Below are 14197 nucleotides of genomic sequence, written 5' to 3'. Positions count from 1 at the left end.
CTTTAATATTTCAACTATGTACCTGAATCCATTCATCATTTAATTTGTCCTATTTTCAGCAAGTCCTTTTTAGTTCACTTGAGCCTTTGGCTCAGGTGAGCTTTTCTGATCAAAATTTGTTTGTGTCTGTTGTTGTCATTGTCATCATTGTTTGTGTCATTAACTTTTCACATTTCGTCTTGTCCAGAACCACTGAACCAATTTCAACTGAACTTATCACAGAGTATCCTTGGGTAAAGGGGATTTAAGTTTATACAAATAAAGGACCACACCCTCTTCCAAGGGGAGATAATTAAGAAATAGTGAAAATTGGGTGGGGTAATTTAAAAATCTTAAGAACAACTGAGCCAGAAATAATGAAACTTATGTGAAAAGCTTTCTTGGGTAGTGGAGTTTCAAGTTTTGGACAAATCATGCCACCCGAGAATAAGGTGGGGCCACTGGGGGCAATCAAAGTTTGACAGAGAAATACATAAGAATTTCTTTTTTTTTTAAATTCTTCTAAAGAGCAGCAAAGTCATGAATGATCATATTTTATGAAAGCATCTTCAGGTAGTGTTGACTCAATTTTGTTCAAATCATGACCCCCAGGGGTAGGATGGGGCTACTATAAGCAGTCAAAGTTTTACAAAGGAATGCATAATATTTTTTTAAATTCTTCTTTTCAAGAACAACAAAGTCATTATTAATTATATTTGCATGGAAGCATCCTCAGGAAGTGTAGATTCAATTTTGTTCAAATCATGACCCCAGGGGTTAGGGTGGGGTGTTTTGGGCAAGCAAAGTTTTACAAAGGAATTCATAAGAAAATAACTAAATTTATTCTTCATCTAAAGAACAGCAAGGTCATGATTAATCATATTTATATATGAAAGTATCCTAAGTTAGTGTTGACTCAGTATTAAATGAACAATCAGTATATCCCAATCAATGTTTTATTCTTTTGTTTTTCTTTTTATAGTATGTGTTACCAAATTGTTGATAAATAGAGAATATTACATACTAAAATCCATATCATATGTCATATCAGCCCAAGTGGCCCCATATCAGCCCAAGGGCTGAAGGCCTGAGAGCTGATATGGGGCCCGAGGGCTGATATGACATATGATATGGATTTCAGTATGTAGTATTCTATTTATCATATATTTAAAATACTTAATATGCAAGTTCACATAAAATCATTGAAGAATGTTTCTTGCATGTTTATGACCTTTTTCTTTAAAATCTAATAAAGCAAATTTTAGGTCTTTGAAAACAAATTAAGTCCACAGATATTTTACGTGTATTTAAATAAAATCAAGTTACTATAATTAACTTTTTATCTTTAAACAAATGTTACTTCCGCTTTGATATGGATTTTTGCCCGCCGGTCCGATATGTGATGTGGATTTTCGGACCGGTCCTTGATATGGGGTATAGTGACGTCACCCGTATCGCACAGTGCAGAATCGGTGTATTTACTACTAAGTATATGATAAAGATTACATTTTCAACAGTGAAATACTGTGATTTATTTACTGAATAAAAGTGATATTCTCTCACAGTGTGAAAGGATACCAAAGTGATATTCTCTCACAGTGTGAAAGGATATCAAAGTAAGTAAAAATAATTTCTGGTCTGTTATAAGATAGAGATATTAACTAAACCGTCTTGATAGAGACTAAAACTGCCAATTTCTCCCCAAATATATTGCTAAAATCCATGTTACAGTGTTTTCAATCTTACTAAGCTATGACGTCTCAACCGCTCAACTATGACGTCAAAGCCTATGACACTGTGTTAACAAAAGACAGGGGCACAGGGAAAATCAAAGAAAATGTAATAAACAGAAAATTCAATAGTTGGATATAGAATTTATTTCACTCCTGAGACAGGATTTTTAGCTCACCTGAGCCGAAGGCTCAAGTGAGCTTTTCTGATCACATTTTGTCCGTCGTCCGTCCGTCCGTCTGTCTGTCCGTCTGTCTGTCTGTCCATCCGTCTGTAAACTTTTCACATTTTTGACTTCTTCTCAAGAACCACTGGGCCAATTTTGACCAAACTTGGTACAAAGCATCCTTGGGTGAAGGGGAATTTAAATTGTTAAAATGAAGGGCCAAGTCCCCTCACAAGGGGAGATAATCAAGAGAAGACAAAAATAGGGTGGGGTCATTAAAAAATCTTCTTCTCAAGAACCACTGGGCCAGAAAAGCTGAAACTTATATGAAAGCATCCTGGGGTAGTGTAGATTATAAATTGTTCAAATCATGACCCCCGGGGGTAGGGCGGGGCCACAATAGGGAATCCAAGTTTTACATTGAAATATATAAGAAAAATCTTAAAAAATCTTCTTCTCAAGAACCACTGGGCCAGAAATACTGAAACTTATATGGCAGCATCCTGGGGTAGTGTAGAATCTAAATTGTTCAAATCATGACCCCCAGGGGTAGGGCGGGGCCACAGTAGGGAATCCAAGTTTTACATTGAAATATATAAGAAAAATCTTTAAAAATCTTCTTTTCAAGAACCACTTGACCAATAAAGCTGAAACTTATTTGGAAGCATCCTGAGGTAGTGTAGATTCTAAATTGTTCAAATCATGACCCCCGGGGGTAGGGTGGGGCCACAATAGGTATATTAAAAGGGTGGAAATCTGGTAAAGAACAGCATGGCCAAAGTTACTCAGGTGAGCGATGTGGCCCATGGGCCTCTTGTTTTTTATATTTTCACTCGTGCTTTGCATTCATGAAAATATTACAAAAAAAACCTGTCCCACTCGTGAAATAAATTCCATATCCAACTACAAAACATTGAATATCCTCTCTTATTTCAATTATTATACTTTCATGTTAAATACTAAAATCTGATTGGTTTAGACGCATTTAACAATCCGTAATGTTACCCTCAGCGTTAGCAACATGCTTGACAACGGGTAACATTATGAAAATGTCACATGCGTTCAAATCATGCACGTACGGTTCACCGTAGAATTCTCAAAACGTCGGTTGTGCGTTTGAAAGAAGCCGAATAAACGACGTCAATAAAAGTTTCGTCTGATGTAGCTTACTTGAAAACAACAAACGACAGACAAAACATCCTTGCGAATGCAAACTTTTGATGATAAAGGACTTTTTGAGTAGCAAACAAACAAAGAGGTTGGTAAATCTTTTCCGAAGCTTTCTTATTGAGAAAAATAGAAGCGGGGAGTTTGAAAGCTTTTTAAGCGTGAACTTAATGACGATCTCCGAATTTTTTTTATGACATCCGAAATGAATAAGACATTCAGTATAATAAAATAAATAGTGCACGTTTTTGAGGATAACAGTTGAAATTGACACCCCTCGGAAAACCATTGTCAACCTCCGCTGATGTGTCGGTTGACAATGGTTTTCCTTGGGGTGTCAATTTCAACTGTTACACTCAAAAACGTGCACTATTTATATAATATTAACCTTTTGTGTGCTGACTTGTTTTAAGTGAGCAGTAAGCTCAGTACTCATCGAGTTGTTTCAGAATATTGACAAAATTGTCACGTTGGCATATTTAAATGCAAATATCTTAAAATTTTGACAACCATTTACATGAAATTTGGCATATACATAATTATATATATATACATATATATATATATATATATATATATATATATATATATATATATATATATATATATATATATATAGCAAATATTGTGTTTTTTGAAGAAAGCCCAATAATCGGCCTTGTAAAATCGGCAAAAATTAGATGCAGGTTTACATTTTATCAAATGTATCAAGTTACTGTTTAGGTTTCCTTGTGTGTGAAATGGGTAACAATTTTTCTCAACTCGAGCGCCCTCTCATTTATATAACATTCAAAACCAGTCTAATATTCCAGAATTCCCTTATTTTTGACGTTTTCCTCCTCTTCAAATCTACATGTATATTTCAATATGGCCGCATCCGAGTGTGTAAGCGAAACTTCACAGAAAGAACAAATATAACTAGATTTTTAATATTAAAGAGAAAAAATATCCTTACAAAAGTGTGGCCACATCCGTTTTTACAAAAAACTGCAGTTGAAAATGCTGCATTTTTTAATAGACGTCACTTTTTCTCCATAATAAATCTATACTTTTAAAGATATTAATTGTTTTAATTCTATATCTGAAGGTTATATTATCTTTTTACGTCTTTTAAATTCAATTCTGCATTTTAAAAATAATTTAATACAATTTATGCAAATGAAAACCATATAAACCTTTCTCACACTGAAATTTATTATGGGACACTAGATAAAATCCCGTGCAAGCGCGGGGAATTGAATCTATACTACTACTGACAAAAAATATTTTGTACCGTAATTTTTGGGAGATAGGACAATACTTTTTTCTCAGAACCGCTGGGGTCGTCCTATTTAACAAATCGACCTATCTAAGGCTCAAGTTTACAAAAAAAATGTCCAAAATCAGTAAAATTTACGTCAATTTTAAAGCAAATCTGTGCCATTTTCGTATTTTTAAAAATTATTTTACCAAGAAAAAAAAAAATAAACAACAAAGAATTAAATACTTATTCCATTGATTTCTTACAAAATAAATTCCATTAAATATCCGCGATGTACAAAAAAACTTATTATATCATCTAGTAAATAATGTCTCAAAGTATATTTACAACATGCTGTGTCCATCTTGTGAAGTTGGAAGTTGCAATCGTTTACTAAAAATAAAACCGCAACCGTATCAAAGTTAAAAATACTTTTTTTGGAGAGTTTTCACAATTACAATCTTTTTTTTTTAACCATTTTTTTGTAACGATTAATTGAAATAGTATACCTAAATATTTTTTCATTGTCTTATGATATTTATTTAAATGTCAGATGAGTGAAATAACTTGTTGCCAGTAAATTCCTAAAATTATTTACCAAATATACCGCTAGTCATAACTATTTTATTTAATATCCCAAGGGGTAAACTGAATTATACAAAGATTGGCTTCTAATAGAATTTTAATTGTCTGACAGATAAAGGGATGTACACTGTGTACACAAAAGTGTTAACACCTGTGTTGGTTTAAACACCTGCGGGGCATGATTAACAGATCCACGTTCCGTTACAGGGGTATTAGTGCTATACATCATTGAACAAACAAAACTGTGAAATTCATGATGACTGTTAAATTGTGATTGTACTCTCAATTAAATTTATTTTTTACAATAATATCTCAAGCAAAATTATAGCATGTTAATAATTTCAGTTGCTCACTGTTACATGTACCAGTAATAGTCATATGCGTGTTTTATCAAATCCCTGGACAAGAAATATAAAAATGGCAGTCATCGTAGTTAATATTGTACCCCAGGTAAATAATGTCGGAATAAAAGAATGTGCCCAAAATGTTCTAAAAAAAATGATTATTGTTTGATTTCGGGTATTTTCCCTAAATATAGTTGTTGTATACTACCGTATTTATGTGTTTAACGACAGAGTCAAACTACGACAGCATTGAACAGGCAAGTTGGAGAAAATACGTTATGTCACAATTCAAAGAAGTTTTAACTATCTTTGTATAAAACAATATTAAAAATAAATATCATTCTACACATTATATCAAAACATTGACCTGGAGCAGATTTTTACTCAAAATATTGACATTATATAAGCCTTTTTCATCATGGAAATTTTGAATTTACGTCATTTTGCTGATGCCATTATTTAACATATGGTGTCATGGCTGATGAAAATATTTAATGCTTTGAAGTCTGCAGAAATCCCCCTTGTTTAGAACATAATTTTAGATTTCTCCATCAAAGTTTGATTTGGGGGCAAATATTGGTTAATATCAAATATAGTCCTTTCCCTAGCTGCCAGTGTTTATAGGTGTCGCTGTGTGGCAAATGAGGTCTGTTTGGACAATTTTCAAACTTTCTTGCTTCTGTATAAATCAATATTACTTTGATCAAATTATAATATTTAAAGTAAGTTTAATAAAATATAATTGCATTAACTTACATGTAAGGCCATCTTTAAAAAATTGTTTGGTTGCCCTCTCCAGACCGACTGGCTAAGAATGGTGGCCCGACCCAAAACTTTTTTAACCTCTAGGAAGCAATTATTTTTTATGCATTATGGACAAAAGATTTTGAAAATTCAGCATTGAAATTCAAATTTTCTGAGGAAAAAAATTGACATCTACCTACCGACCCAACTTTTTCATCCTGAGTCGGGAGAAGACAAACAAACATTGGCCTCAGTAATCAAAATTAGATTCATTCAGAAAAATGACATAGTTTATTTTATGGTGGATGTTTATGCAAGTTTAAAATGAATATCACAGAAGTAAATTAGTTGAGATAGAACTCCCATTGACAATCACTATACAAGCTAATTCAGAGAATTTTTGCCCCCCACTTAGGGAAAAAAGAAGAGCATGCGCAGTTCGGGAGGGGGGGGAGGGGTCACACTGTCCCCCTGTATTTGTAGAATTATTAAATGTATACATGTATTTTGAAGCAAATTAAAAAAAAGCCAATATGGATATAAAGATTTGATTGCTTATTCTTTAATATGTGTATAGAAAATTCTTTTTAATAGAATTTTTAACAGAATATTTATCACACTGTAATAATGATTTTATGAGTTTGTACAAGCCAGACATCATAACTTTTTCATTTCACATGTTGAATAGTAGGCCTATCATTTAGTAAATCCTAAAAAAAAACCCATTAAAAGAAGAAAAATAGAATCGATCAGGGATTGAACCTGGGCCTCTCGCTTGCTAAGCGAGCAACATACCCCTAGACCACGGAGGCACTTGATTATACAGCAAATTAAAGGCAAACACTAGGTCACACACAAAAGTCAGTAATGATAATGTGGTAAGAGTTATGCTTTTTTTGACTATGTAACAAGAAGTTGATCTACTCATTTCCATAATATGACTCACATTGAGTTAAGTCTGATTAAATGCAAACATTAGGTCACATATAATGTTTATATTCATGTTTGATGTTGTCAAAATTTTACACATTACATATTGTCTAATTTAGCCTTTACTTAACAGTTCTAATACATGTAATTAGAATATAAAGTGGACTGACAACCTGTATCATATGTAATAACTCTCCACATGCCCCTGTGCTAAAAATAGTGCCAAGTGACTTTTAAATATACAATAAATTAAAAGAAAAACAGGGCGGGACACTTTGAGAGGGGCGAGAGATGCAATAGGGAGTTATGGTATAAAATTTCTTTGCAAAAGCTCAAAAGCTTTTTGAGATATCGCCCGGAAACGAAAGTGTTACACACAGACGGAATTTGTGAATTTACAACCTTGAACTTTGACCTCAAAATCAATAGAGGTCTTCCTTAGGCCACAGGGAGTTTTTATGTAAAATTTCATTGCAAAAGCTTAAAGAATTTGTGAGATATCGCGCGGAAAACAAAAGTGTTAAAACAGACAGAATTTATGAATTTATGACCTTGACTTTTGACCTTTTGACCTCAAAATTAATAAGGTTCTTCTTTAGTCCATAGGGAGTTGCTATGCAAAATTTCATTGCGAAAGCTCAAAGGGTTCTCAAGATATCGCGCGGAAACGAAAGTGTTACAGACAGACAGAAATACAGACAGACAGACCCAAACTAATATCCCCCACTTTCAGTGAAAGTGGGGGACAATAATCAATTCAAATAGTGTGCAATGACCAAGGGAATTTTGAACAGTTCAACTTCCATCAAGTACATGCATGTATAATATAACATATACACAAATTTTCTTTAGAAAGTATGGATACAATTATGGACTTCATATATCCTCCAGTATCAAATTCTATTCACCTTACACCTTTCTATTATTTTCCCTTTTTTGTCATGATTAGAAAATTACCCCACCTCTAATGATATTTCAATGAAATCCTGGCTTACGATTGGTTGAACTCTGTCACGTGAAGGGGATGTATTACTTATACCTAGTCACTTGAAAATCAATACATGGTCGATACAGAGTTATCGTTCGTTTGTAACGTTCGAAAACTCGAGTTCACAAGGTTTGCTGAGTGTCTGTTGACAATTTAACAGTTAATTAATGTAAGTAACGAGATGGAACCTTTTCCTCCCTTTACTGAAAGTCTTCAAAACTGTCATTACATTATTACAGCACAAAACACTCGCAAAACAAGATTACATAACACAACATGACATCATAATAGTCCTTGTATGAGTTATGAAACATAATATAGTGAGAAAAACAATTTTACAAACCTCAGACAATGCATAAATGTTTATTGGTGGGGTAAATTCGTTACATAGTTTTGGAGTGATAGGGTACGGGATGATACCTGCATGGTAAGTAAATTTCATACCTCACCTCGCCAGGTATGAAATTTTACTAACCAGGTATCATCCCGTGCCCTGTCACTACAAAACTCTGTAACTAATATTACCCTTCCCATTCCAAATACAACAGTGAATAGAGATTTTTTGTATGATTCATTTTGCTAATAAAAATAAGATTGTAGAATGCATGAGCATGTATGAAAATTGAAAAAAAATGTCTCAAGTGCTTGTGTGCATTGTTTTTCTTATCATTTCAACAGATTAATTAGCTAACTTTGTTATTTTAACAGCAAAACCTAGCTGGAAAATTCCACCAGTTGATACACGAGTTAGTGTTGGTGAATCAGCCTCTATAAATTGTGAAGCAGAAGGCATCCCTTCACCAAATGTGGAGTGGTTTATTGATGGAAAACCATTTAAAGGTAGGATAAGAAACAAAATTCAAAAATTTGATGGCTCGGTGATCTTGGGCCTCAGTAAATTTTTGATTATGGCTAGCACTTTGTAGAGAACGTCACCCTCACTTGGGATCAGGCAGTGATTATCTTTTGAATATCAATTAAATATCCAGACAAATAAAAGTTGGCTAATAAGGTCATAATAAAAAATTCCTATATTCTCTCTGAAATTTTTGAAAAATCAAGGATTTGATTATATATTTTTATTTTGTTGACCTGATCAATCATTGCAGATTTATCTATTATGGCTATATAGTTGAGATCAATTTAAATATGTATATCTCTTACTGCTTATCATCAATCTTTCACAATAAATGGTTCTTGTTTAATACATATTACAGCAATAACTATCTTGTCAGTTGTTCAAATCATGCTGACTTTCGTGGGATATGAAATGAAAGCTGAACGGTAAGTTGAATACCAATCCCGATCAGTATTAAGATGAAGAAAACAAAAATTAAAAAAGTTGTTCAAATCATGCTGACTTTCGTGGGATATGAAATGAAAGCTGAATGGTAAGTTGAATACCAATCCCTATCAGTATTAAGATGAAGAAAACAAAAATTAAAAAAGTTGTTCAAATCATGCTGACTTTCGTGGGATATGAAATGAAAGCTGAATGGTAAGTTGATTACCAATCTCTATCAGTATTAAAATGAAGAAAAACAAAAATTTAAAAAATTGGAGCAGGGGTAAAAAATCAGGGCAGGAAGGAAGAGAATCTAGGAATTTTTTTATTATAGCCTCAACTAAACAGGATTATGCCTCCAGGTTCTATCTGGATATTGTTTTATTTGATATGCCAAATGAACAAAAGAATATTTCTAAAATCAAATTTTCTTGATATTAAGAAAATTTTTTATAATCCTAATTTTTATACACCCATTTTAAGAAATGAGAATTATGGTATGACATTCTGTCTGTCTGTTAGCTTAGGTACTAATTGGCTTAGAATCATCGAACTTTGTCAGTTGATGCATCTTGGGTCCTCGGAGTATGTCAACTGAAAAGTAGGTCACTGTGACCTTTTTAAAAAAAAATTATGGCTATACAGGTAAACTTCCGTATCTCGACATCGGATATGTCGACAACCTGGGATATGTAGACGTACTTCCGTGGTCCCGGCAGTATTTACTATAAAAATGATTTGCAAAAACTCTAATATGTCGACCTCGGTAATGTTGACAACCCGGGTTATCTCAATGTATATTCACAGTCCCAAGAGCAAAATGTACCTGGTATATGTCGACATCAGCAATTTTCTGCTCTACTGAACCTTTGTCAGATAGGGTTGCTAGTCACGCACGGACAAACTCTGGGTATCTCGACGTCAAAATTTCACACCTTTCACACCCATGTTTTGACTGCACGCTGCTTAATTAATTAGACTGTGTTTGTAGGTAAATCCGAAGCCCCCTCGGTGTCTTTGAGAAGTTAATTGCCTTATGTTCTGCTTGGGTAATTATAGCGATTCTGCGGAAATGTACAGACAGTTATTTATATCAAAACCTAACATAACTTTTAAATTTGAAAAAAGGTTACTAAATTACAATGAATAACAAACACACTGAATAATTCAAACTAAGGAATTAAATGTTTCAATGATATTTTGTAGTTAAAATGTATTCAACAGGAAACAATCCAATTAATGACATGATTGACAGAATCAGCCTAATTCATGCATCTAACATCACTATGTTAGTTTAGATGCACAAATCTCTTAAAAATAATTAATTTTAATGTACATTCTTCCTGAATTAAAAAAGAAAAAAATAATCCGCTTTTAATTTTTTTCCGTATATCGGATGTCGACTTTATACGGTTCCAAGTTTATAGAGCGCATTTCATATCCTGTTCTGACATAAAGGCAAGTTACGTGCGAATGCTGAAACTTTGTGCTGAAACTTTGTGAATTTAGAAAGACTTCTATAAAGAACACGTTTGATAAACAAGATTTTTAAAATAACTTCTTAGATTTTTAATAAAAATAGAGGGAATTCTGAAATATGTTGAGCTACAGTCAGTATTGAAGTCATGTACATATAATAAGCTTGTCTTTTTTGCTATGCAGTAAAATCTTGAATGTCAAGTCTCAACTCTGATATCTCGCCACCTTGGATATTTCAGGTTCTAATTGGATTCAAATTATCAAACTTTGTCAGTTGATGCATATTAGGTATTCCGAGTACGTCAGCTGAAAATTAGGTCACTATGACCTACATTTTGAAATTTTATGGCTTTATTTAAATATTTCAAGTACTAATTGGCTTAAAATCATTGAACTTTGTTGGTTGATGCATCTTGGGTCCTCAGAGTATGTCAACTGAAAAGTAGGTCACAGTGACCTACTTTTGAAATTTTATGGCTATATTTAAATGATCAAGGTACGTACTAATTGGCTTAAGATCATTGAACTTTGTCAGTTGATGCATCTTGAGTTCTCAGAGTATGTCAACTGAAAAGTAGGTCACAGTGACCTACTTTTTAAAATTTTATAGCTATTTAAATATTTCAGGTACTAATTGGCTTCAAATCATCAAACTTTGTCAATTGATGCATCTTGGGTATTCAGAATATGTCAACTGAAAAGTAGGCCACTGTCAGGGATGGGATAATTGATAAAAGTATAATTGTAATTGAGTGTAATTAATTACATTTTTCAAAGTAATTGGCCATATTTTGTAATTGACCATTTTCTCAATTACTTGTAATTGAATATAATTAATTACAATGAACAAAATACCCTGTAATTTCAATTACATTTCAATTATTTTACATAATACATATTAAGTGTATTTAATATGAAAATAATTCCAAAACTGTCACATTTTACAGTTATTTTAATTTATTCAAAGAAGGCCCTTCTGTTTTTTTTTTCAAAATTCAAACTCTTTTATATCTCAATAAATGAATTTGATATATTGACTTGTTTAAAAAAATATTTGTTTTATAATTAAAATGTACAGAAAGAATTAATACTAGTTTAATGTTTATCAAAAATTTTGTTCTACCTCTCATTGGTATAGACATGAAAACATTATTTTTTTGTTGCTTGATTATCAAAAAAAGAATAGAAAATAATTTAATGTGTCATGAAGACCTGCCTACTTGCCCTTCAACTCCCAGTTGTAGATTGCTATCAAAACAACCCTCCAAAATTTTATATAAATTTATACCATGCTTTGATTAAATTCAAAGTTATGACCATTAGACGTAATTTATTAAATATTATTAAGATTAATGCTCTTCTATTTTTATACATGTACTTCAGAAAAGAAATAAATATTGAATCACTATTTTAATATTTAAACAGATCTTTATGTATACATGTTATATACATGTATGCATTTGTTATCTGAAATTGTTATTACATAAAACAAGTATTATTTGTCAACATTTGCAACTAAAGGTGTTTAGCTTGCCTACCTGTAGCTGAAATAATTTGAGAGTATTTTATGGTTGATTCATAAACTCTTGAAAACTTTCTTTTAATTTAATTTCATAAAGGCAGTCAATTAATTGATAAATGTACATGTAGGACTAGGTCTTATGTTGATGAAACACACAAACATGGCAGGCACCTGACATTATTTATTTTAAATATTCCCATTAGGCATTTACCTTAAATTTACATGTATTTGATCTTCAAGATTTGAAAATGAAACAAAAGTAATTGAAACGTATTTAATTACATTCTTCAAAGTAATTGAGAGTAATTAATTACATTTGTAAAAATCAATGTAATTGTAATTGCAAGTAATTGACAAACTTTTCAATGTATTTGAAAGTATTTAATTACATTTCAAAGTAATTGACGACCCCAACCCTGGTCACATTGACCTACTTTTTGAAATTTTTGGCTATATTTAAATATTTTGGGTACTAATCAGTTTAGAATCATCAAACTTTGTCAGTTGATGTATTTTGAGTCCCCAGAATGTGTCAACTTAAAAGGAGGTCACCATGACCTACTTTTAGAATTTCAAGGCAATATTTAAGTATTTCAAATAATAAGAGTCTTAAAATCATCAAACTGTGTCAGTTGAGGGATTTTGGGGTCGCAGAGTATTTTAACAAAAAAGTACGTCACCATGACCTACTTTTGGAATCTCATTGTTATATCTGAATATTTTAGATAATAAGGGGCTTCGAATCATTTAACCTTGTCAGTTGATGCATCTTGGGTTCTCAGAGTGTTTTATCCAAAATGTAGGTCATGATAACCTACTTTTGGAATTGTCTAAATAAAAGGGATACTTAGAGGCTTCAAATAGAAGTGACAGGTTATACAATTTATCAGAATAGCGATTCAAGACCCTTGGGCCTCTTGTATGTGAATGTCACTAACAATATATATTTTGGGAATAAAAGGCAATGTTGTTTATCTATTCTGAAAATGTACACTGTATTATGAAGACTTCATGGCAGGTGTGACCTGTTGACAGGGGATGCTTACCTTTCCTAGGCACCTGATCCCACCTCTAAAATTTCCAGGGGCCCATGTTTAATCCCTCTTCACAAATTTGTATCGTTTGTGGATTTCTTTAGATTGATCAGTGTTCGTTATCTTCACCCTTTTCATTGTCATCCATCACTGTCCTGCATGCAAATGAATACAAAATTAACATGACTAGTTTGTGGCAACAAATATCAGTGAGCTTGAGATGCTCACAGATCTCGCAGGTGTTTCTCACACGTGTATAAAAATTAGTTAACAATCACTGACTGAATTTTGAATCATGATGATGCTATGAAAAACAACATTTCATTTATAGAATAACTAAATACAGTAAAACTTATTTAGTATGAACACACTTAAGCACTATTGTTTTGTTTGGCTACATGGTGAACATGTCAAATGGAAGCAAATACAGGCAAGTAAATAGACCTAAAGATATGATAAAGATTTAATCCAGAGCTTTAGAATAATTATTTTGTTGATCCCTGATCACTGTATTTCTTTTGTTTTTGGGCAGCATAGTTTCATCTATAAGTCTATTTATTTTATACTTCTATAAATCCTTAATGGTGTTGTATTAATAACTTAGGTGACCATTAATGCCCTTGATCCTCTTTCTCTTTTTTGAAATGCACAAAAGTTAAGCTATGTATCCTGTTTATGTCATGTTTATGTTTATATAACGTTCTTTTTTATCATTATTAGAAATTCCTGGCAAACGACAACTCCAAGATAATATTCTACATGTCAGTAGCCTCACTAAAAAGGAGTCTATGGTTGTTCAGTGCAATGCTACCAATACTCATGGATCTCTGTTTTCTGATGTTTACATCAACGTTTTAGGTAGGAATTTTTAGGTCACCTAAATCACTCAGGTGACCTATTACTATCTGTGTTTGCTTGTCATCAATCATGTGACATATGATAGCAGTTGAACATATTCAGCTTCTTCACTGGAACACTGAACCAAATTCAACCACTTTGGGCA

General features: G+C 32.5%; 1 protein-coding gene across 2 annotated transcripts in view; it reads left to right on the top strand.

The window, feature by feature from the left end:
• LOC133195808 (neuroglian-like) overlaps window positions 1-14197 on the top strand; it is a 594903-nt gene that overhangs the window by 183018 nt on the left and 397688 nt on the right. For both annotated transcript variants that reach the window (XM_061331757.1, XM_061331758.1), the window contains exons 9-10: window positions 8583-8714; window positions 13915-14052. In XM_061331757.1, the coding sequence (XP_061187741.1) occupies window positions 8583-8714; window positions 13915-14052 (270 nt within the window). The remainder of the gene's footprint in view (window positions 1-8582; window positions 8715-13914; window positions 14053-14197) is intronic.

This window comes from Saccostrea echinata, unplaced genomic scaffold, assembly GCF_033153115.1.
Source record: "Saccostrea echinata isolate AGI-Se365-2 ecotype Australia unplaced genomic scaffold, CSIRO_AGI_Sech_v1 ptg000029l, whole genome shotgun sequence".
NCBI lineage: Eukaryota > Metazoa > Mollusca > Bivalvia > Ostreida > Ostreidae > Saccostrea > Saccostrea echinata.
The sequence above is the reverse complement of the archived record's forward strand: the minus strand, read 5'-3'. Positions and strand labels throughout refer to the sequence as shown.